The sequence below is a fragment of the Stenella coeruleoalba genome, assembly GCF_951394435.1.
Source record: "Stenella coeruleoalba genome assembly, chromosome: 3".
In the NCBI taxonomy this organism is placed as follows: Eukaryota; Metazoa; Chordata; class Mammalia; order Artiodactyla; family Delphinidae; genus Stenella; species Stenella coeruleoalba.
In genome coordinates, this window is record NC_137148.1 from 42421940 (window position 1) to 42446348 (window position 24409).

Consider the following 24409-nt stretch of genomic DNA (forward strand, 5'->3'; position numbering starts at 1 on the left):
CCAGGTCACTTATCTGTTCTTCTGCCTCAGTTATTCTGCTGTTGATTCCTTGTAGAGAATTTTAAAATTTCATTTATTGTGTTGTTCATCATTGTTTGTTTGCTCTTTTGTTCTTCTAGGTCCTTGTTAAACATTTCTTATATTTTCTCCATTCTATTTCCAAGATTTTGGATCATTTTTATTATCATTACTCTGAATTCTTTTTCAGGTAGATTGCCTGTTTCTTTTTTATTTATTTGGTCTGGTGGGTTTTTACCTTGCTACTTCATCTGCTGTGTGTTTCTCTGTGTTCTCATTTTGGTTAACTTACTTTGTTTGGGCTTTCCTTTTCCTAGGCAGCAGGTTCGTAGTTCCCATTGTTTTTGGTGTCTGCCCCCAGTGGCTAAGGTTACTTCAGTGGGTTGTGTAGGCTTCCTGGTGGAGGTGAGTAGTGCCTGTCTTCTGCTGGATGAGGCTGGATCTTGTCTTTCTGGTGGGCAGGTCCATGTCCGCTGGTGTGTTTTGGGGTGTCTGTGACCTTATTATTTTAGGCATCCTTTCTGCTAGTGGGTGGGGTTGTGTTCCTGTCTTGCTAGTTGTTTGGCATATCGTGTCCAGCACTGTAGTTTGGGTCCTTGAGTGGAGCTGGCTCTTGGCGTTGAGGTGGAGATCTCTGAGAGATTTTTGCCCTTTGATATGATGTGGAGCTGTGAGGTCTCTGGTGGACCAAATTCCTGAACTCGGCTCTCCCACCTCAGAGGCACTGGCCTGACAGCCAGCCAGAGTACCAATATCCTATCATCTACACAGCTCAGAATAAAAGGGAGAAGAAAGGAAAAAAAGTAAGAAAAAAAAAAAGTTATTAAAATAAAAAATAATTATTAAAAAATAACAAGAAACAGGGCTTCCCTGGTGGCGCAGTGGTTGGGAGTCCGCTTGCCGATGCAGGGGACGCAGGTTCATGCCCCGGTCTGGGAGGATCCTGCATACTGTGGAGTGGCTAGGCCCGTGAGCCATGGCCGCTGAGGCTGCGCCTCCAGAGCCTGTGCTCTGCAGCGGGAGGGGCCGCAGCGGTGAGAGGCCTGCGTACCGCAAAAAAAAAAAAAGTAACAAAAAACAAAAGAAGGAAAGAAGAGAGAAACCAAACCAAAAAAGAAATCCACCAATGATAAAAAGCGCTAAAACTAAACTAAAAGAAAAGAAAAATAAGGGGGCAGACAGAACCCTAGTACAGATGATAAAAGCAAAGCTATACAGACAAAATACCCACAGAAGCATTCATGTACACACTCACAAAAAGAGAAAAAGGAAAATAATATATATATCGTTGCTCCCAAAGTCTACTGCCTCAATTTGGGATGATTCTTTGTCTATTCAGGTATTCCACAGATGCAGGGTACATCAAGTTGATTGTGGAGGTTTCATCCGCTGCTCCTGAGGCTGCTGGGAGAGATTTCCCTTTCTTTTCTTTTTTTGCACAGCTCCTGTGGTTCAGCTTTGGATTGGCCCTGCCTCTGCGTGTTGGTCGCCTGAGGGCGTCTGTTCCCACTCAGACAGGAGGGGGTTAAATGACCAGCTGATCAGGGGCTCTGGCTCGCTCAGGCCGAGGGGAGGGAGGGGTACGGAATGCGGGGCGAGCCTGTGGCGGCAGAGGACAGCATCACGTTGCACTAGCCTGAGGCACGCCGTGTGTTCTCCCGGGGAAGTTGTCTCTGGATCACGGGACCCTGGCAGTGGTTGGCTGCACAGGCTCTCGGGAGTGGAGGTGTGGATAGTGACCTGTGCTTGCACACAGGTTTCTTGCTGGCTGCAGCAGCAGCAGCCTTAGCGTCTCATGCCCGTTTCTAGGGTCTGTGCCGATAGCCACGGTTCACGCCTGTCTCTGAATCTAGTTTAGGCGGTGCCTTGAATCCCCTTTCCTTGCACACCACAAAACAGTGGCAAGAAAAAGTCTCTTGCCTCTTCGGCAGTTCCAGACTTTTTCCCGGACTCCCTCCCGGCTAGCTGTGGCGCACTAGCCCCCTTCAGGCTGTGTTCACGCAGCCAACCCCAGTCCTCTCCCTGGGATCTGACCTCTGATGCCAGAGCCTCAGCTCCCAGCCCCCGTCCACCCCAGCGGGTGAGGAGAGAAGCCTCTCAGGCTGGTGAGTGCTGGTCAGCACTGATCCTCTTCAGTCATCTCTCCGCTGCCCTCTGCACCCGTTGCTGCACTCTCCTCTGTGGCTCCAAACCTCCCCCCATCCACCCCCGGTCTCTGCCAGTGAAGGGGCCTCCTAGTGTGAGGAAACTTTTCCTCCTTCACAGCTCCCTCCCACTAGTGCAGGTCCTGTCCCTATTCTTTTTGTTTTTTGTTTTTTCTTTGTGGTACGCGGGCCTCTCACTGTTGTGGCCTCTCCTGTTGCAGAGCACAGGCACCAGATGCGCAGGCTCAGCGGCCACGGCTCACGGGCCCAGCCGCTCCGTGGCATGTGGGATCCTCCCAGACCAGGGCACGAACCCGTGTCCCCTGCATCGGCAGGCGGACTCTCAACCAGTGCGCCACCAGGGAAGCCCCCTATTCTTTTTGTCTCTGTTTTTTCTTTTGCCCTACCCAGGTCCGTGGGGAGTTTCTTGCCTTTTGGGAGGTCTGAGGTCGTCTGCCAGTGTTCAGTAGGTTTCTGTAGGAGTTGTTCCACATGTAGATGTATATCTGATGTATTTGTGGGGAGGAAGGTGTTCTTCACGTCTTACTCTTCTGCCATCTTGAATGTCCCTTTCTATTAACATCTTCAGCTTTTTTCTGGGGTATAATTTCTTGGAAAAAAATGTAATCCTTTCAGGGCTTGTGTTTATGATGATTTTAGGCAGGGCTAGAGTAGCATACAATCTACGGCTAATTTTCTCCACTATTTAATATATTTCTTGGTATTCTAGCCAGTATCTTGTGAATTATGAATTTTTCCACCATGACCAATGGGAACCTGAACAACTCCCAGCCCTGTGAAGATCTGGTTATTTTTGGCTCTGCTTCATTTGGTTGGTTTCCCCCTGGCTTTCAGTTGTTTCCTAACACTTATTCACTGATTATTACTTACTTGAAAACACAGGAGTGCTCAGCAGATGTTCAGAGCTTTCCCTCTGTCCAGCTCTCTCCTCTCTGGTTATTTTCCACTGCAGTGTAGCTGCCATGGCCTCCCCAGGCTCCCACCTCTGTCTGCTTAACTTAGGGAAACCTCCAGATTCCATATCCTGGAACTGTGACTTGGAAACTCTGTGGACAGTAATCTGGAATTACCTAGTTTGCTTCCACTTTCTCAAGGATTACTGTGCTTTTATTCAGTGTCTGAAATCATTGTTTCATATATTTTGTCATGTTTTGTAGTTGTTTCAGGTGGATAGGTAAAGCCAGTCCTTGTTAGTCTGTGCTGGAAGTAAGTATTTTCTACATTATTTTTAATGTGTGTTCTCTATTACTACAGTAGTTATCTAATTTTGTAAATAAATACACATATATTGCTTGTGTTTTAAATTTTTTGATAGGTATCTTTTCTTCTAAACTGTATTTAAAGACCACAGTTCTGGAGTCTTGCTACTCAAAGTATGGTCCTGCACCAGATACATGAGTATCACCTACAGACTTATTAGGCAGAATCTCAGGACCCACCCCAAAACTACTGAATCATAATCTGCATTTAACAAGATCACCAGGTGATTCATATGTCCATTAAAGTTTGAGAGGAACTGGGCCATTCTGAAAGTGGATTGTGCTCTTTCACGTGGATGGGATTAATGCAATCTGTTGTAGATAGGCTTTTGTGGGTTAACTTTTTTTCCTTCATGTGTGCTGCTGTCACTACTCTCTAGTTCGCAAACAACTTCACCATGGCAAAAAGAAACCATGTACACATTAATCAGTCATTCCGCATTTCCTTAGACCCAGTTCCTTTCAGCCCCCAGTCTGCTTTCTGTATGACTTTACCTTTTCTGGGCATTTTGTATAAATAGAATCATACAGTATGTGACCTTTTGTTTTCTGTTTTATTTCACTAAGCATAATGATATTAAGGTTCATCCGTGTTGTAGTATACATCCAGGTTGAATTGTATTTTATGACTGATTAATATTTTATGGCTGATTAATTGTGTAGTATTAATATACCACATTTTGTTCATCCATTCATCAATTTATGGGATATATGAGTATTTGCAGTTCTTTGGCTATTATGAATGATGCTGTTGGAAACAATTATGTACAAGTTTTTGTTTGAACACATGGTTTTACTTCTCTTCAGTATATACCTAGGAATGGAATTACTGGGTCATGTTGAATTCCATGTTTAACTTTTTGAGGAACCAGCAAACTGTTTTCCACAGCAGCTGCATCATTTTATTTTCCCACCGTCATTTTATGAGGGCTTCAATTTCTCCATATCCTTGCCAACACTTGTTACTACCTTTTTTTAAAATTGATTATACAGTAAATTTATTTTATGATTGTTTTAAGTAAAAACTTTTTAATGTGGATTTTCAGCATAATACAAGTTAGAATAATGTAAAACATTTTTAAAGGTGAACTAATTAGGTTTCTGAAAAGAATTCCAGAAAGATAAAAAGCAATGATGTTACTTATTTCTAGACAAGATTAAGTTTCTGTGGGTATTAGTATAATCCTATATTAGGTACATTGTTTCTAGATTCTGATCATGTGAAGTTTATTATTTTTTTTCCAGTTTTATTGAGATGGAGTTGACATATAGCATAGTGTAAGTTTAAGGTTTGCAGCATAATGATTTGACTTACATGCATCATAAAATGATTATCATAATAAGTTTGGTGAACATCCATCGTTTCATATAGATACAGAATTAAAGAAATATTGTTTATTGTGTGATGAGAAAGAACTCTTAGGATTTACTCTTTTAACAACTTTTTAATGTAATCTTCAGCAGTGTTAATTATATTTATTGTATTGTACATTACATCCCTATTACTTATAACTGGAAGTTTCTACCTTTTGACCATCTTCATCCCAATCCCCACCCCCACCCCAACTTGTGGTAACTGTAGATCTGATCTCTTTTTCTCTGTTTATTTTGAAGTGTAATTGACCTGTAACACTATGTTAGTTCCTATTACGCAGCACAGTGATTTGATAATTCGATACATTTCAAAATGGTCACCACAATAAGTCTGGTTACAGTATGTCACCATAAAAAGATATTACGTAGTTATTAGACTGTATTCCCCATACTGTATGTTTCATTTCCATGACTCATTTATTTTGCAACTGGAAGTTTTTACCTCTTAATCTCCCTTACCTATTTCTTTCCTCCCCTCACCACCCTCCCCTCTGGTGACTACCTGTTGGTTTTCTGTTTCTATAACTGTTTCTGTTTTGTTGTGTGTGTTCATTTGTTTTGTTTTTTAGATTCCACATACAAGTGAAATCATACAGTATTTGTCTTTCTCTGTCTGACTTATTTCATTTAGCATAGTACCCTCTAGGTCCATCTGTGTTGTTGCAAATGGCAAGATTTCATTTTTTATGGTTTAGTAATATTCCATTGTATATGCATATACCACATCTTATTTATCCATTCATTTCTTGATGGGCACTTGGGCACAAGGGTTCCCTTTTGTCCTCATCCTCACCAGCACTTGTTTCTTGCCTCTTTGATGATAGCCATTCTGTCAGGTGTGAGGTGATATCTCATTGTGGTTTTGATTTGCACTTCCTTAATGACTGATGATATTGAACATTTTTTAATGTGCTCTTTGGCCTTTTTATGTCTTTGGAGATACGTCTGCTTAAGTCTTTTTTTACTTGTTCATTGGGTTGTCTTGTTGAATTCTGATAGTTGTTTTGTATTCTGATACTAGTTCCTTGTCAGATACATGATTTTCAAAATTTTTCTCTCATTCTGTAGGTCATCTTTTCACTTTCTTGAGTGTTCTTTCAGGTACAGATGTCTTTAATTTGACGAAGTGCAGTTCATCTGTTTTCTTTTGTTGCTTGTGTCATTTATAAGAAACCGTTGCCTAATCAAGGTCGCAAAGATTTACACCTATATTTTCTTCTAAGAGTTTTGTAATTTTAGCTATTATATTAGTTCTTTGATCCATTTTGAGGGCTTTTTATTTTTGTAGGTCCAACTTCATTGTTTTGCATATGGATATCAAGTTGTCTCAGAATTTGTTGAAAGACTATTTTTTTCCCCCCAGTCTTGGCATCTTTTCGAAAATCAATTTGAGTTTGCAGGTTAACTATTAATAATTTATAATATATTTTATTTCTTCATTATGGAGAAATTACAGCTTTCCTATTGAGCAGCTGAATTAGGTATTCTTTTTTTTTTTTTTTTTTTTTTTTTTTGGCTATGTTGGGTCTTTGTTTCTGTGCGAGGGTTTTCTCTAGTTGTGGCGAGCGGGGGTCACTCTTCATCGCGGTGCACGGGCCTCTCACTATTGCGGCCTCTCCTGTTGCGGAGCACAGGCTCCAGACGCACAGGCTCAGTAGTTGTGGCTCACGGGCCTAGTTGCTCCATGGCATGTGGGATCTTCCCAGACCAGGGTTCGAACCCATGTCCCCTGCATTGGCAGGCAGATTCTCAACCACTGCACCACCAGGGAAGCCCTGAATTAGGTATTCTTAACAGTGACCACCTAAAGAGTAAAGAAGATCATAGAGGAAGGAAACTTAAAAATGGCTCCAGTCTCCCTATTCATCATTACCTTTACCTTGGAATAATGGTGGATATATTTCATGAGTTCTGGAATATTGTCCTTTGGGATAGTCAGGGCCTATCTAGTTATTGTATATTAGTCTTTCCAGGCCTTGGCTTAGGTGTAACTCAAAATTTTTCTCTTTGCAGGGGAGTTAGACAAGTGAAGCTTTGGATCTTAGATTTTCATTCTAATGGCATCAGCCAATTGCAGATTAGTCTTGATCTGTTTCCGAGATTCAGACACATTATGGTCAGGTACTGCCTTAGTTCTATCCAGTGGAGTAGGACTAATTCTTTTATTGGTCCACTTTTCAGAAGGTGCTGAAGTCAGAAGTTAGTTTCCTCCTAAGGCACAAATATAGAAGAGGTTTGACTATTTTTAGTTCAGTTATTTTATCTCACTTAGAAAAGTGTACAGTAGTTTGGTGCATTATCCATTTAAAGGCAACATATATAGTCATTAAGATTCTGGGCATTAGTGTAACTTTGCTTTCATTTTTCCTACAAAAGCAGACTAATTTTCAGTATGGGAAATTTTCATGTATATGCTGAAACCTGCTCTCATACTCTGGGTTAGGAGAACATAAAGAGATGTTTAAGAAATTCACCAGGTTTATAGACACCTTTGAAAACCTGGTGAGGACTGCTGTGGAAACCAGTCTGGTACTTATTCAAAAAGTTAAATGTAGAATTACTATATGACTCAGCAGTTCCACTCCTAGGTATACTACTCCAAAGAATTGAAAACAGATACACAGATACTTATACATGAATGTTCATAGCAGCACTATTCACAGTAGTGAAAAGGTAGAAACAACCCAGAAGTCCATCAGTTGATGAATAGATAAATAAATCTGGTTTATCTGTACAATGAAATATTACCCAGCTGTAACAGCAGTGAAGTACTGATACATGCTACAGTGTGGGTGAACCTCAGAAACATGCTGAGTAAAAGAAGCCAGACTCAGTAGGTGTGATTCCATTTGTGTGAAATATCCCGTATGACTTCATTTATGTGAAATATCTCAGGTAAATTCCTAGAGACAGAAAGATTGGTGGAGGCCAGGGGATGTTGAGAGGAGAGGAGCAAAAAGTAACTGCCTAATGGGTATGGGGTTTTTGGAAGGATGAGAATTATGTTTCAGAATCAGGTAGAGGTGGTGGTTGCACAACATAGTGAATGTACTAAATGCCACTGAATTGTACACTTTAAAATGGTTAATTTTATGTTGTATGAATTTTACCTCAATAAAAAATGTGATGAGGTATATATTTGTATGTACATACCATATTTTATAATTTCAGGGAGTGGTTCATGGATCTCAGATAAAGATTTCCCCTAGGGATTCAAGGACTTAAGGTAAACTCCAGCTTTAGCTGGTAACTGTAGCAAGTGTAATATTTTATTTATAAATCTGGTGCTAGGGTTAACATTTTGGTACCAGATTATCTATGTAATTGAGTAGTTTTCTGACCCTGGTGTTTTTTTTATTTTATGCAAAGCCTTTTTTAAAAGCTTTATTAGTATGTAATTTAAATATTATTAAATTCACCCATTTAAAGTATACAGTTCAGTGAGTTTTAATAAATTTGTACAGTTGTGCAACCCTCTCCAGTTTTACACTTCCATACATACGGTTTTGTTACGTGTGTTTGCTTTCAACCTACTCCCACCTCCAACCCTAGACAAACACTCATCAGCTTTGTCTAAACAGTTTTGCCTTTTCTAGAAGTTTCATGTAAATGAAATCATGTAATGTGGAGTCTTTTGTGGGTTTTTTTTTCCCCTGTTTAGAATAACATTTTTGAGGTTCATTCATGTTGTATATATCACTAGTTCATTTCTTTTTATTTATAAGTAGTATTACATTTTATGGATACCTGACATTTTATTTACCTATTCAGTTGATAGACATTTGAGTTGTTTTGTGTTTTTGACCATTGTGAGTAGTTCTGATCATTCATGTACAAGTCTGTGTGTGGACATGTTTTTATTTCTCTTGGGTAGTACCTGTAATTGCTGGGTTTTATGGCAAATATATATTTACCTGTTCAGTAAATTGCCAGACTGTTTTCCAAAGTGGCTGTACCATTTTGTGTTCCTACCGATAATGGATGAGGGTGCCAGTTTCTCTGTGTCCTTACCACCTCTTGTCATTATCTTTTTTTGATCATACCTATTTTAGTGGGTATATAGTAATGTCTCATAGTGGTTTTGAATTTCTGCGATGACTAAAAATGTTAAGTATCAATTTCCTGTGCTTATCTTAAATATCTATTTCAGTCTTTCGCTGATTTTTACAATTGAGATGTTGGTCTTACTGCATCATAAATAATTCTTTAAACTATCTTAATGGTATCTTTTGTAGAACGAAAGATTTTTATTTTGATGTTCAGCTCAGTTTTTTCTTTTATGGATTGATTATGCTTTTGATGTCAGTACGTAAGACATTTTTGCCTATCCCAATATCACAAATATTTTCTCATATATATATATATTTTTTGAGGAAGTTTCTATTCTTAGTTGGGAATAAATGAAAAAAATTTTAAAACACCTATTTGAATGGCTATTATCGAAAAGACGAGAGATAACAAGTGTTGGCAAGGATATGAAGAACAGGGAACCTTTGTGCACTGTTGTGGGAATGTAAATTGGTACAGTCACTATGGAAAGCAGTGTGGAGGTTTCTCAAAAAATTAGAAATAAGAGTATAATCCAACAGTCCCACTTCTGGATATATATCTAAAGGAAATGAAATTAGTATCTCAAAGAGATATCTGCATTCCTATTATTCACAATACCCAAGACAAGGAAACAACTTATGTCCATCAACAGATGAGTGGATAAAGAAAATGTGATATCTGTCTGTCTGTATCCATATACACACACACTGTCGATCACAATGGAAAATTATTTAGCCATCAAAAAAGGAAATCCTGCTATTTGTGACAGCATGAATGGACCTTGAGAGCATTATAAGTCAAATAAGTCAGAGAAAGACAAAGACTGTGTGATCTCACTTTTCACGTGGAATCTAAAAAAGCTGAACGCATTGAAACGGAGTTTCAATGATGGTTGCCAGGGTCTGGGGTGGACGGGGTGGAGGAAGTAGGAAGATATTGATAAAAGGAGACAAACTTCCAGTTACAAAATGAGTAAGTTTTGGGAATCTAATTTAGAGCATGGTTATTATCTTTAAAAATACTGTGTTATACACTTGAAAGTTGCTAAGAGAGTAGATCTTAAATGTTTTTACCAGAAAAAAACCAAAGGTAATTAGGTGATGGAGACGTTAATTAACCTTATTATGGTAATCATTTCACAATATATATGGGTAACAAATCTTACAGTATATAGTTTAAACTTACACAATGGTACATGTCAATTATATCTCAATAAAGCTGGGAAAAATAAGTGTATTGAGGATTAAAAAAGAAGCATTGTATTTTATCAAATCTTTTTTCCATCTGTAGAGGCAAGGATATGGTATTTGCTTTTTACTCTGTTAATGTGGTATATTACATCCGTTTTTTGTTAAACCATCCTTATATTTCTGAAATAAACCTGGTTGTTTATGGCAGATGATCATCTTATATGATGTTGCCAGTTTCAGTTTGCGCATATTTTGTTCTGGAATATCTTTGAATCTTATCTTCATGAGGGATTTTGGTGTGTAATTTTCTTTTCTTACAAGGTCATTGTCTAGGTTTGATACCATGTTAATACTGACCTGATAATATAAGTTGGGAAGCGTTCCCTCCTGGTCTGTCTTCTGAAAAGATTTGTGTAGTTTTGGTATTTTCTCTTTAAATGTTTGACAGAATTTACTAATGAAGCCATCTAAACCACCTAGGCTTTTCTTCATGGGAAGATTTTTTAATTCCTAACTCAGTTTGCTTTCTTCTTGAGTCAGTTTTGGTAATCTGTGTCTATCAAGGAATTACTTAAAGTGGAATTAGATTGATTTTACATTATTCTTCCTGTCTAATGTGTTTAAAACTATAATTTTCTCTCTTAGTACTGCTTTACATGCATCCCATAAATTTTGGTAGTTACATTTTATTTTTAATTCAATTCATTTTTTAGTTTCTCTTGGTTTCCTCTTATGTTTACTTTTCAAGCATTTGGTGATTTTCCATACACCTTTCTGTTTTGGTTTCTAATTTAATTTCTTTGTGGTTGGAGAAGATACTTTATGATTTTAATAATTTGATTTAATGATTGATGTGGTTGATTTTGTTGTTTTTCAGTAATGTGTCTCATGTCTTAACAGGCTTCTATTATATTTAACAAACATTTTTTAGTATACTATTTTAATTCCTCTGTTGATTTTTTTTTTTAGCTTTGAGTTATGTTTTTAGTGATTACTCAAGGGCTTACAGTATACATTTTTAACTAAATTACAGCCACAATTTCTGTAAAATATTGTTACCTTGCTCTAATATTTCTTCCTCCTTTTTTTCTGCTATTTTTGTCACATATATTTCAACTATATGTTATAAATCCAGTGTAATGCAATGTTAAAATAATGTTTTTGCTTTAAACAGTCTTATGTTTTTAAAAATATTAATTGAATAAAAGAGAAGCACAAACCCTATACAGTCTTGTATTTACCCACATATCTATCATTTTTAGAACTCTATTCTTTTCTCTGTATTCGAGTTAAAGAATTTTTTAAGAATATTTCTTCTGGGGTTGATGTGTTAGCAGTAAATTTACTCAGTTTTTATTTGTAAATGTCTTTATTTTGCTTTTATTTTTGAAAGGATAATGTCACTGAATATGTAATTCTTGGTTGACATTTTTTTTCTTTCAATATTGGATACTCATTTGGCTGACATTGTTTCATTCTACTGCATTATTTCCCATCAGAAGTAAGCCTTAATTATGATGGTATTCTCGTGTATGTTTTGAGTTGTTTTTCTCTTGCTGCTTTGAACACTTTCAGCAGTTTGACTCTGAAAGTTTCTAGGTGTGTTTCTAGGTGTGATTCCAAAGTTTTTCCTGCTTGGGTTCATTGTGCTTGTGGTATCTATAATGTTTTTTAAAACAAATCTAGGAAGTTTTTTTATTGTTATTTTTTCAAATATTTATCTTGCGTCTTTCTCAGTTTGGAACTTATGTTTGGACACTTGAGGTTGTCGCATAGATCTTTGAGTGTCTGTTTATTTTTCTTCTATTTCTCTCTTTAGATTTGATAATTTCTGTTGATCTATCTTCATATTTAGATACTTTCTTCTGCCATCTCAGATCTGCTCTTGAGCCACCTAGTGGATTTTTCATTTCAATTATTGTACTGTTCATCTGTAGAGTTTTCATTTGGTTATGTTTTTATAGTTTCAGGTGTCTGTTGAGATTTCCTATTTGTTGAATCATTGTCCTATTTCCTTTAATTCTTAGAACATGGTTTCCTTACATTTTTTGGACATGTTTGTTATAGCTTTTTTGTTTTTGCGGTACGCGGGCCTCTCACTGTTGTGGCCTCTCCCGTTGTGGAGCACAGGCTCCGGACGCGCAGGCTTAGCGGCCATGGCCCACGGGCCCAGCCGCTCCGCAGCATGTGGGATCTTCCCGGACCAGGGCACGAACCCACGTCCCCTGCATCGGCAGGCGGACTCTCAACCACTGCGCCACCAGGGAAGCCCTGTTACAGCTTTTTTGAAGTCTTTGTCTGCTAAGTCCAACATCTGGGCCCACTCAGTTTCTTGTGACTGCTTCTTTTTCTTAAGTATTGATCACTTTCCTGTTTCTTCTTATATCTTCTAATTTTTTGTAGCATCTGTATATTCTTTTCTCTTTCATGTATGTCTCTTACTATTCATATTTGATCACGTTTGGACAACTTTTAATTTTTTTATTGTTTATTTCACTGGGGGCGTGGTTGGGATAAATTTTTTTGTAAGTAATTAATTTATTTTTATTTATTTATTTTTGGCTGCATTGGGTCTTTGTTGCTGCACGCGCGGGCCTTCTCCAGTTGTGGCGAGTGGGGGTTACTCCTCATTGAGGTGTGCAGGCTTCTCACTGTGTTGGCCTCTCTTGTTGCAGAGCATGGGCTCTAGGCACGTGGGCTTTAGCAGCTGTGGCACATGGCTCAGCAGTTGTGGCTCATGGGCTCCAGAGCACAGGCTCAGCAGCTGTGGCACACAGGCCTAGCTACTCCGCGGCCTCTGGGATCCTCCCGGGCCAGGGATAGAACCTGTATCCCCTGCAATGGCAGGCAGATTCCCAACCACTGTGCCACCAGGGAAATCCCATATTTTTATTTCCCCAAATAGGTTATAAGCCTGTTGTGGATAGGAACTGTATCTTAAGTAAGGAGGATCTACCATGCTGCTAAGTTTAGTCCTGATTTCATGATCTATTTTTAAATACTTAACTCTGCTGAATTTTCTTCAAAAAGGAAAAACTATATTGTATTCTATTAATCTCTGCAGAAGAACTATTGGAACCTGCCTTAATTTCCAGTCAAGGACAGACTTGATGGGACTTCCCTGGTGGTCCACTGGTAAAGAATCCACCTTACAATGCAGGGGACGTGGGTTCGATCCCAGGTCAGGGAACTAAGATCCCACATGCCACAGGGCAACTGAGCCTGCATGCCACAACTACCAAGTTTATGCACCTCAACTAGAGCCTGTGTGCCGCAAACTACAGGGCCTGTGCACTCTGGAACCCATGTGCCCTGGAGCCTCCACGCCACAACTAGAGAAGGGAAAATCCACACACCATAACTAGAGAGAAGCCCACACACCTCAGTGAAGATCCTGCTTGCTGCAACTAAGACCCAACACGGCCAAAAATAAAATTAAAAATTTAAATAATAAATAAGTCTTTAAAAAAGAAAAGGTTTGCCGACCAAAAAAAGGTCAGAGCTGTTTATTTAAACTAACAAACAAACAAAGGACAGACTTGATAACTAATACATGTGGGGAGAGAATACATATGCATTAACTTATTTGTGAAACTCAAACTCATTTTCCAGTGTTTCCTAAGTATTTATACTCTGTGTATGTATAAATTGACAGGCAGAGGCTCTGTAAACTTTTGGAGGCCCATCTAGAGAAACAAATGAGTTTTACTTCCAAGAAATAGGGTAATAACCATTAGTAATCCATTGGTATTAGTAATTAAGTTACATTAACTCCAAGAGACCAGAGTTTAAAACGTTCTTATTCATTTAGACCACTATTCTTCACATTTATCATCGTTATTACTATTATTATAGTTTGTTGAAAGTAAATAGAATAAGACATTAATATTCTGCAAAGTCTATCTAAGATACGTAATTAGGGAAAGTTTGGACACTATATATGAATAGAATTTTTTAAATCACATACTTCTAAAGAAGTATGGTTTTGTAAATTCTTTATTCTTATTTGTTTTCACATTTTTAGATATGCCATTGCATTGGCCTTAAGGGAAAAACAGCGTGTAATATTTACTAGCCCAATTAAGGCCCTGAGTAACCAGAAATACCGTGAAATGTATGAAGAATTTCAAGATGTTGGTCTGATGACTGGAGATGTTACTATTAATCCTACAGCATCTTGTCTTGTTATGACCACAGAGGTAATTTATATGGTGTCTCAATTTAATTAAATTAATTTTCCTTTTAATTAATGTGGTTATTCAGTTAAAACAGATAATGTTTTATTACTTGCTCTGTATCAATAAAAATGTAACATTTTGCTGTCTGAGTAGATTTACTTGAAAGGGATAGAGTTCATCTTAAAACAAGTTCTAGTAATTGAATTTAGTTGTAAATTACCAATATTTCTGTTATTTGTCATAATATAGATGCAGTTTTTTCTTCACAAAATATTTTTAAAGGTGTATTATCAGTGACTTGAAAATAATTTGATGGTTTTATATAATTTCAAGGATTTCAGTACATAGTTTCGAATATGTAGTGGCTCCTTGTTCTGTGTGATTTTTTTTCTTCTGTATCTGAGTGTTGATACAAATAGATAACTAACTTTTTAAAACACCCAGTTATGTTTAGCTTCTTTCCATAATCACAGTTAAGTTTTGCATCTTTGTAACATCTTACATTTTGGACACTATTAGCTGTCTTTACTAAGTATTTTTGTACATGCTTGAATTATATCATTGCATTCTACAAAGACATGGTACACTAGAGAGTGTAAATTAGCTTCTGGCTTTTAGAGTTACCCAAAAGCATTGCTCACTTTTCATCTTGGTGCCTAAAGTAAGTTTATTTTCCATTCTCAAAACTTTCTTCCATCCGTGGAAGATGTATTTAACTCAGAAATCAGAATAACGGTTGTTAGAAAGTATTCATACTGGTAAGATGAGGTAGAAAAAATGGTAACAGTATAAGATCCATTGTGTTAGATAGAAGATAACTTCAAGTTATTCTCGTATTCTAGCAAGTGTAGGTCTTGGGTTAAGTGCTGTACATGCAAGGAAGTGGCTTCTTATTCAGGATATATGGATATGGAGATGATAATTGTTTCCATGGATTATATCTGATTACTTACTTGAGAAGTCATTTATTTTGGATTTAGGGAAGGAATATTATGTATTTTAGAGAGATGTATCTCCCTAAAATTATTTTAATCTTTCCATTAAAAAAGAATATCCAAAATTTCTTGTTAGATAGAAGAGCTTTTGGTATGTCAGAATCCTGCTAAATCTTCTCCTTTTTCTTTAGATTTTGAGAAGTATGCTGTACAGAGGTTCTGAAGTTATGCGAGAAGTTGCTTGGGTCATATTTGATGAAATTCATTACATGAGAGATTCAGGTATATTCTGTAGTGTTGTTGAGATGTGAGCATGTATTTTATTTAAGAATGGCATTAGGTAGGGCGGAGTCAAGATGGTGTACTAGGAGGACGCGGAATTCGCATCTCCTCACAACTAGGGCATCTACCAGGTACCAGTGGGGGACCATGGACACCTAAGGGACAGGAGGAAACCCCAGTGACTGTGTAGGATGTGGGGCGTGGGGGGAGTGAAGTGGGAGGAGAAGTGGAGGCAGGACAGGACTGACATCCCTGAGGGGCGGCTTGGGGAGGGAAAGGGATCCCACACCCAATGCGGGAAATTGGGGAACCATTGGGAGGGCAGAGGATCAAAAGGGATCATGGCCAGGTTTCCCCTGCCCAGCTGGACCCCCAGGAACCTGTTGAGATCCCGGGCCTGATCCTCTGCCCACCTAGTCTCCCTCCAGCCACGTGGGTCCTGAGGGAGTGGGAGGGAGGAAAGCGGGAGCAAAAGTAAAGGCCGGACCTCTAGGATGGCACCCCTGAGGGGTGGCTGGGGGAGAGAAGGAGTTCCTGCACCCAGCAGGACCCACCCACGATTAGGGGTCCAGTGGCAATGGGGGAGACCCCAGGGGAGACGGTGGGGGAGGGGCGTGAAAGAACAGAAGGGAACGGGGCCAATGCTTTCCCTGTCCACTTAGGCACCAGGAAGCATTTTGGGCTCCTGGACCTAATACTCTGCCCTTGGAGCATCCCATCTACAGCACAGAGCCCAAGCCCCGCCACTATAACCCCAGCCAGGGCCCTACTTCTGCAGTTGGAGAACCCCTCCAACGAGCTGGGCCTAAACCCCACCCACACACCCTCAGTAAGGGCCCTACCTCCTAACTCCTGAACCCGACACTCCAGAGGCCCTCCTTTCGACATGCTGCCTCTCCCCTTCTGCACAGGCCCCACCCCACCCTAAACTCTGCCACTACCTAAGTTCCACCCCCTACCTAAACTGCGGCCGCATAGCCAAGGCTTTTTCCTTTTCGTTTCCTTTTTCCTCTCTCAGATTGGGGTTCTGTTTTACGTTGTTAATTCGTTGCTGTTGATTCTTTTCTATTTTTATTTTTCCTAATAAATCTTTTATATTTCTACTTTTATTTTATTCTTTATACTTTGTTAGTGATCTCTCCTTTTGACTTGTTGTCCACCCCCCCCCCTTTTTTTTCCTTCTGCTGTGGTTTTATTTCTCCTTGTTGCAGTTGTTTCAATTATAGTTTTATTTTTCCTAATATACCTTTATCTTTCTGATTTTATTTTCTTTTATGTTCTTGATATTGTACTGCTCCTTTTTCCTTTCTTCTTCTTTTTTTTTTTTTTTAACTGCACCATGAAGCTTGCAGGATCTTGGTTCCCAGGCCAGAAGTTGGGCCCGAGCTCTTGTGGTGGGAGCTCCAAGTCCAAACCACTGGACTAACAGAGAATCTCGGACCACAGGGAATATCAATCTGAGTGAGGCCTCCCGGAGGTGCTTATCGCAGCATTAGGAACCAGTTCTATCTAACTGCCTGCAAACTCCAGTGATGGACATCTCAGGCCAAACAACCAATAAGACAGGAATGCAGCAGCACCCATCCAAAAAACAAAAAAAAGAAATGGCAAAAGAATATGTAACAGACAAAGGAGTAGGGTAAAAACCTACAAGACCAAATAAATGAAGATAACATAAGCAGCCTATCTGAAAAGGAATTCAGAATAATGATAGTAAAGATGATCCAAAATCTCAGAAACAGAATGGAGAAAAGACAAGAAACAACAAGGACCGAGAAGAACGAAACAGCAGACAAGCAGTGATGAACAACACAATTACTGAAATTAAAAATACTCTAGAAGGAATCAATAACAGAATACTTGAAGTAGAAGAACGGATAAGTAAGCTGGAAGATAAAATGGTGGAAATAACTGCCAGGGAGCAGAATAAACAAAAAGGAATGAAAAGACTTGAGGACAGTCGCAGAGACCTCTGGGACAACATTAAATGCAGCAACATTCGAATTATAGGGTTCCCAGAAGAAGAGACAAAGAAAGGAACTGAGGAAATATTTGAAGAGATTATAGTCAAAAACTTCTCTAACATGGGAAAGGAAATAGTCAAGTCCAGGAAGGACAGAGACTACCATCTGGGTAAACCCAAAGAGACACACTGAGACACATATTAAACAAACTATCAAAAATTAAATACAAAGTAAAAATATTAAAAGCAGCAAGGAAAAAATAACATACAAGGGAATCCCCATAAGGTTAACAGCTGATTTTTCAGCAGAAACTCGGCAAGCCAGAAGGGAGTGGCAGGACATATTTAAAGTGATGAAAGGGAAAAACCTACAGCCAAGATTACCCTACCCAGCAATGATCTCATTCAGATTCAATGGAGAAATTAAAACCTTTACAGATAGGCAAAAGTTAAGAGAATGCAGGACCACCAAACCAGCTTTACAACAAATGCTAAAGGAGATTTCCTAGGCAGGAAACACAAGAGCAGGAAAAGACCTACAAAAACAAACCCAAAGCAATTAAGAAAATGGTAATAGGAATATACATATTGATAATAACCTTAAATGTAAATGGTTTAAATGCTCCAACCAAAAGACATCAATTGGCTGAATGGATACCAAAACAATACCCATATATATGCTGTCTACAAGAGACCCACTTCACACCTAGGGACACGTACAGACTGAAAGTGAGGGGATGGAAAAAGATATTCCATGCAAATGGAAATCAAAAGAAAGCTGAAGTAGCAATTCTCATATCAGACAAAATAGACTTTAAAATAAAGACTATTACAAGAGACAAAGAAGGACACTACATAATGATCAAGGGATTGATCCAAGAAGAAGATACAACAATTGTAAATATTTATGCACCCAACATAGGAGTACCTCAATACATAAGGCAAATACTAACAGCCATAAAAGGGGAAATCGACAGTAACACAATCATAGTAGGGGACTTTAACACCCCACTTTCACCAATGGACAGATCATCCAAAATGAAAATAAATAAGGAAACAAGCTTTAAATGATACATTAAGATGGGCTTAATTGATATTTATAGGACATTCCAACCAAAAACAACAGAATACACTTTCTTCTCTTGTGCTCATGGAACATTCTCCAGGATAGATCTTATCTTGGGTCACAAATCAAGCCTTGTTAAATTTAAGAAAATTGAAATCATATCAGATATTTTTTCCGACCTCAACACTATGAGAGTAGCTATCAGTTACAGGAAGAAATCTGTAAAAAATACAAACACGTGGAAGCTAAACAGTGCACTACTAAATAACCAAGAGATAACTGAAGAAATCAAAGAGGAAATCAAAAAATACCTAGAAACAAATAACAATGAAAATACAGCGACCCAAAACCTATGGGATGCAGCAAAAGCAGTTCTAAGAGGGAAGTTTATAGCAATACAATCCGACCTCAAGAAACAAGAAAAATCTCAGACAACCTAATCTTACACCTAAAGCAATTAGAGAAAGAAGAAGAAAAAACCCCTGAAGTTAGCTGAAGGAAAGAAATCATAAAGATCAGAAATAAATGGAAAAGAAATGAAGAAAACAGTAGCAAAGATCAATAAAACTAAAAGCTGGTTCTTTGAGAAGATAAAGAATATTGACAAACCATTAGCCAGACTCACTAAGAAAAAAAGGGAGAAGACTCAAATTAACAGAATTAGAAATGAAAAAGGGGAAGTAACAACTGACAATGCAGAAATACAAAGGATCATGAGAGATTACTACAAGCAACTGTATGCCAATAAAATGGCAAACCTGGAAGAAATGGACACATTCTTAGAAAAACACAGCCTTCTGAGACTGAACCAGGAAGAAATAGAAAAAATAAACAATCACAAGCACTGAAACTGAGACTGTGATTAAAAATCTTCCAACAAACAAAAGCCAAGGACCAGATGGCTTCACAGCCAAATTCTATCAAACACTTAGAGAAGAGCTAACACCTGTCCTTCTCAAAGTCTTCCAAAATACAGCAGAGGGAGGAACAGTCCCAAACTCTTTCTATGAGGCCACCATCACCCTGATACCAAAACTAGACGAAGATGTCACAAAAAAAGAAAACTACAGGCCAACGTCTCTGATGAACATAGATGCAAAATCCTCAACAAAATGCTAGCGAACAGAATACAACAGCACATTAAAAGGATCATACACCACGATCAAGTGGTTTATCCCAGGAATGCAAGGATTCTTCAATATATGCAAATCTGTCAGTGTGATACACCATATTAACCAAATTGAAGGATGAAATCCATATGATCATCTCAATAGATGCAGAAAAACCTTTTGACAAAATTCAACACCCATTTATGATAAAAGCTGTCCAGAAGAGAGGCATAGAAGGAACCTACCTGAACATAATAAAGGCCATGTATGACAAACCCACAGCCAACATCATTCTCAATGGTGAAAAACTGAAACCATTTCCTCTAATATCAGGAACAAGACAAGGTTACCCACTCTCACCACTTTTATAGTTTTGGAAGTTTTACCCACAGCAATCAGAGAAGAAAAATAAGAGGAATCCATATCGGAAAGAAGTTAACTGTCGTTCTCTCCACATGACATGATACTCTACATAGAGAATCCAAAAGATGCTGCCAGAAAACTAGTAGAGCTAATCAATAAATTTGGTAGAGTAGCAGGGTACAAAACTAATGCACAGAAATCTCTTGCATGCCTATACACTAATGATGAAAAATCTGAAGGAGAAATTAAGGAAACACTCCCATTTACCACTGCAACAAAAATAAAATACCTAGGAATAAACCTTCCTAAGGATACAAAAGACCTGTATGCAGAAAACTATAAGACACTGATGAAAGAAATTAAAGATGATACAAAGAGAAGGAGAGATATGCTGTGTTCTTGGACTGTATGAGTCAACATTGTGAAAATGACTGTACTCCCCAAAGCAATCTACAGATTCAGTACAATCCCTATCAAACTACCAATGGCATGTTTCACAGAAGTAGAACAGAAAATTGCACAATTTGTATTGAAACACAAAAGATCCCAAATAGCCACAGCAATCTTGAGAAAGAAAAACAGAGCTGGAGGAATCAGGCTCCTGGACTTCAGACTATACTAGAAATCTACAGTAATCAAGACAGTATGGTACTGACAAAAACCAGAAACACATATCAATGGAACAGGGTAGAAAGCCCGGAGAAAAACCCATGCACATATGGTCACCTTATCTTTGATAAAGGAGGCAAGAATATATGATGGAGAAAAGAGCATCTGCAATAAGTGGTGCTGGGATAACTGGACAGCTACATGTAAAAGAATGAAATTAGAACACTTCCTAACACCATACACAAAAATAAACTCAAAATGGATTAAAGACCTAAATGTAAGGTCAGACACTAAAATTCTTAGAGGAAAACATAGGAAGAACACAATGATACAAATTACAGCAAGATCGTTTTTGACCCACCTCCTAGAGAAATGGAAATAAAAACAAAAATAAACAAATGGGACCTAATGAAGCTTAAAAGCTGTTTCACAGCAAAGGAAACCATAAACAAGACCAAAACACAACCCTCAGAATGGGAGAAAATACTTGCAAGTGAAGCAACTGACAAAGGATTAATCTCCAGAATATACAAGCAGCTCATGCAGCTCAATATCAAAAAAACAACCCAATCCAGAAATGGGCAGAAGACCTAAATAGACACTTCTCCAGAGAAGATATACAGATTGCCAACAAACACATGAAAAGATGCTCAACATCACTAATAATTAGAGAAATGCAACTCAAAACTACAATGAGGTACCACCTCACATCTGTCAGAATGGGCATCATCAAAAAATCTACAAACAGTAAATGCTGGAGAGGGTGTGGAGAAAAGGTAACCCTCTTGCACTGTTGGTGGGAATGTAAATTGATACAGCCACTGTGGAGAACAGTATGGAGGTTCCTTAAAAATCTAAAAATAGGACTACCATATGACCCAGCAGTCCCACTACTGGGCATATACCTTGAGAAAACCATAATTCAGAAAGAGTCATGTACCACAATGTTCATTGCAGCACTATTTATAATAGCCAGGACATGGAAGCAACCTAAGTGTCTATTGACATATGAATGGATAAAGAAGATGTGGCACATATATACAATGGAATATTACTCAGCCATAAAAAGAAACGAAATTATTTATAGTGAGGTGGATGGACCTAGAGTCTCTCATACAGAGTGAAGTATGTCAGAAAGAGAACAAATACCGTATGCTAACACGTGTATATGGAATCTAAAAAGGAAAAACCAAGGTTCTGAAGAACCTTGGGGCAAGAGAGGAATAAAGACACAGAGGTAGAGAATGGACTTGAGGATATGGGGAGGGGGAAGTGTAAGCTGGGACGAAGAGTGAGAGTAGCACTGACATATATACAGTACCAAATGTAAAATGAGATAGCTATTGGGAAGCAGCTGCATGGCACAGGGAGATCAGCTCGGTGCTTTGTGACCACCTAGAGGGGTGGAATACGGAGGGTGGGAGGGAGATGCAAGAGGGAGGGGATATGTGGATATATGTATGCATATAGATGATTCACTTTGTTATGCAGCAGAAGCTAACACAACACTAAATCAATCATACTCCAATAAAGATATTAAGAAAAAAAAAGAATGGCATTAGGAATTTTGAACAAGTAGTTGTTGATCTTCCATGTGAGTAGAGTTCTTATAAACTAACTTGTGGATAACATAATGTGCTATTTCCAGTAGGATCTCATTCAGTTACAGCTTCTTAAAAAGTAACAACTTCTGGGTGTAAATGCAATTTCACATTTTAAAAATGGAATTAAAATTAGTTCCCTCTAATAGAGAGCTCTCTAGTATAACTAATGTTAAAGAATTTCTAAAACTTCTAGCCTACAAAGTTAACATTCTTGATTTTTATTTATTGTTTTTTTTAAATAAGTGCATGTTTATGGTAAAAATAAAATGAGGATTATGAAATAAAAATGAGCAAAAAATTTATCCCTTTACTTGAACTTTTGCACTACTGTAATGGAAAAGTAAGTTTACTTGGAATTTTGGGTGGAACTTGGAGGGCGAAAGTTAACAAACACATTTAAAAGTTAAATGTTTAATATGTACACACTTAAAGCTTAGTTTTTATTTGAATTAAAGCAGTGAGTTAACCTGTATTCATAGTGAAAGTAATAATACAAGTTAAAGAAATCATTTACCCTTTCTAGAAATTTCACTTTTGTGAAATTCATAAGATTAGGTTCTAAACAGTTATTTTGGTTTTTAAATCATGAATCCTGTATTGATTTGTTCATTTATGGGAGGGAAATTCTCACATGGATTTTTCCATTTTTTTTCCATTTGACTTATAGTTTTGTTGTTTATCAAATCTTTCATCTCTGGAGATCATGATGGTAATTTAGATGAACGATGCTATATGCTGTAGTAATGGTGTTTCTTTGAAATTTGTTACTGTGACTTTCTATAAGCCAACAACTTATGCTTCTCTAAGTGAGATGGAAATACTGTTTCCATTGTCCTGGGACTCTTGTTAGGCTGTTTGAACAGGATTCAGTTTGGCACTGCTTTTTGCAGGCTGTTATTTCAGAGTACATTGTGTTTATGCTGGTTTAGTCTACTAATTTTCTACTAAATGAATCCATGGTTAGAACTAAAGTAGTTTACAGTAAGGGTCTGTGGCTAAAAATATCCTTGTGCAACATGGTCTGTATTTCTAATTATTGAGCTTGAGAGAAAATAATAAAGTAACATTGAATTCCAAGGTGTATTTGTATTTTTCAGAGCGTGGTGTTGTGTGGGAAGAAACTATTATTTTGCTTCCTGATAATGTTCACTATGTCTTTCTTTCGGCTACTATTCCAAATGCCCGGCAGTTTGCTGAATGGATTTGCCACTTACACAAACAGGTATTTTCTTTCCCTTTTTTGATGTTTTCCATATTTAAAATGTTACAAGTTGGCCTTACTATATCCTGTACTTCGTTCCTGATGCTGCCTAGAATAAAGACATTTTAATGTGAAACTACTTTTTAAATCGAGCAAGCTTATCAAAATCAACCGACTAATTTTTTTATAAGTGTGAATTTTCTGAGTCCCATCTCAAATCCAATACATCAAAATCTCTGGGAGTAGGGTCTTGGGTTTTGAAACCTTTAACTTTTAAATGCTCCCAAATTGATCATGATGACCTGCCAGGTTTGGAAACTATCTATTCATACAATGAACCATGAGTACACAGTAGAGAATTTTCTCTAAGAGCTCGGTACTGGGAAAAAGCTGGGCATTTTCTGAGAGTGTGAGTTGATTGTTTTCATGTGAATGCAGACTTTTTACTGACTGTATTTTCTTTTTGTTTTTCTAGTCTAATTTTAGCAGCATTAAAGGACCTTATAACAAGCTTTTGTTCATGTGTACTAAATTTATTCTTGGTTTTATTTTTCTGCCCTTATTTTTCCTTTATACCAGAATGCTGAAAATTTATTTTTTATCCATTTATAAGCTCTCTAATGGCATTTTTGTAACATCATGTTGCTTTTGTAGGATAGAAACACAGTGGGTCTTCTGGAGGAGTTAGATCAACCTGCTCTTTTAGTAAAGCTTTGAAAAGTCTCTGGGCTAGAAAAGTTCTATTTTACCTCAGGGAGCATTCTGTGTCACCATTACTGCTGCTACGGAGAAATTGAAGTCTTCTTTAATTATGGCATCACAGGTCTAGGGTATGGATCCAAGATCATATGGAAACTCAAATCATGTATTGATATTTATCCCTGATTAGGGAATTAGTAAAATTGAACAGATGGTAGTATAATTTGATAGACCTCATTTTTCCCCATTTTTCTCTTCCTGACTTAAGGGTTTTTTTAAAAAAACTTTTTTCTTTTTGAAATGTTGAATTCAAAAATTTGTCTCCTTAAGGTCTTTTAGGTAGG

General features: G+C 37.9%; 1 protein-coding gene across 1 annotated transcript in view; it reads left to right on the top strand.

Annotated features, from left to right (window-relative positions):
- MTREX (Mtr4 exosome RNA helicase) overlaps window positions 1–24409 on the top strand; it is a 134633-nt gene that overhangs the window by 24330 nt on the left and 85894 nt on the right. The window contains exons 6-8 of the mRNA XM_079918328.1: window positions 14081–14255; window positions 15361–15451; window positions 23263–23387. Coding sequence (XP_079774454.1) covers window positions 14081–14255; window positions 15361–15451; window positions 23263–23387 — 391 coding nt within the window. The remainder of the gene's footprint in view (window positions 1–14080; window positions 14256–15360; window positions 15452–23262; window positions 23388–24409) is intronic.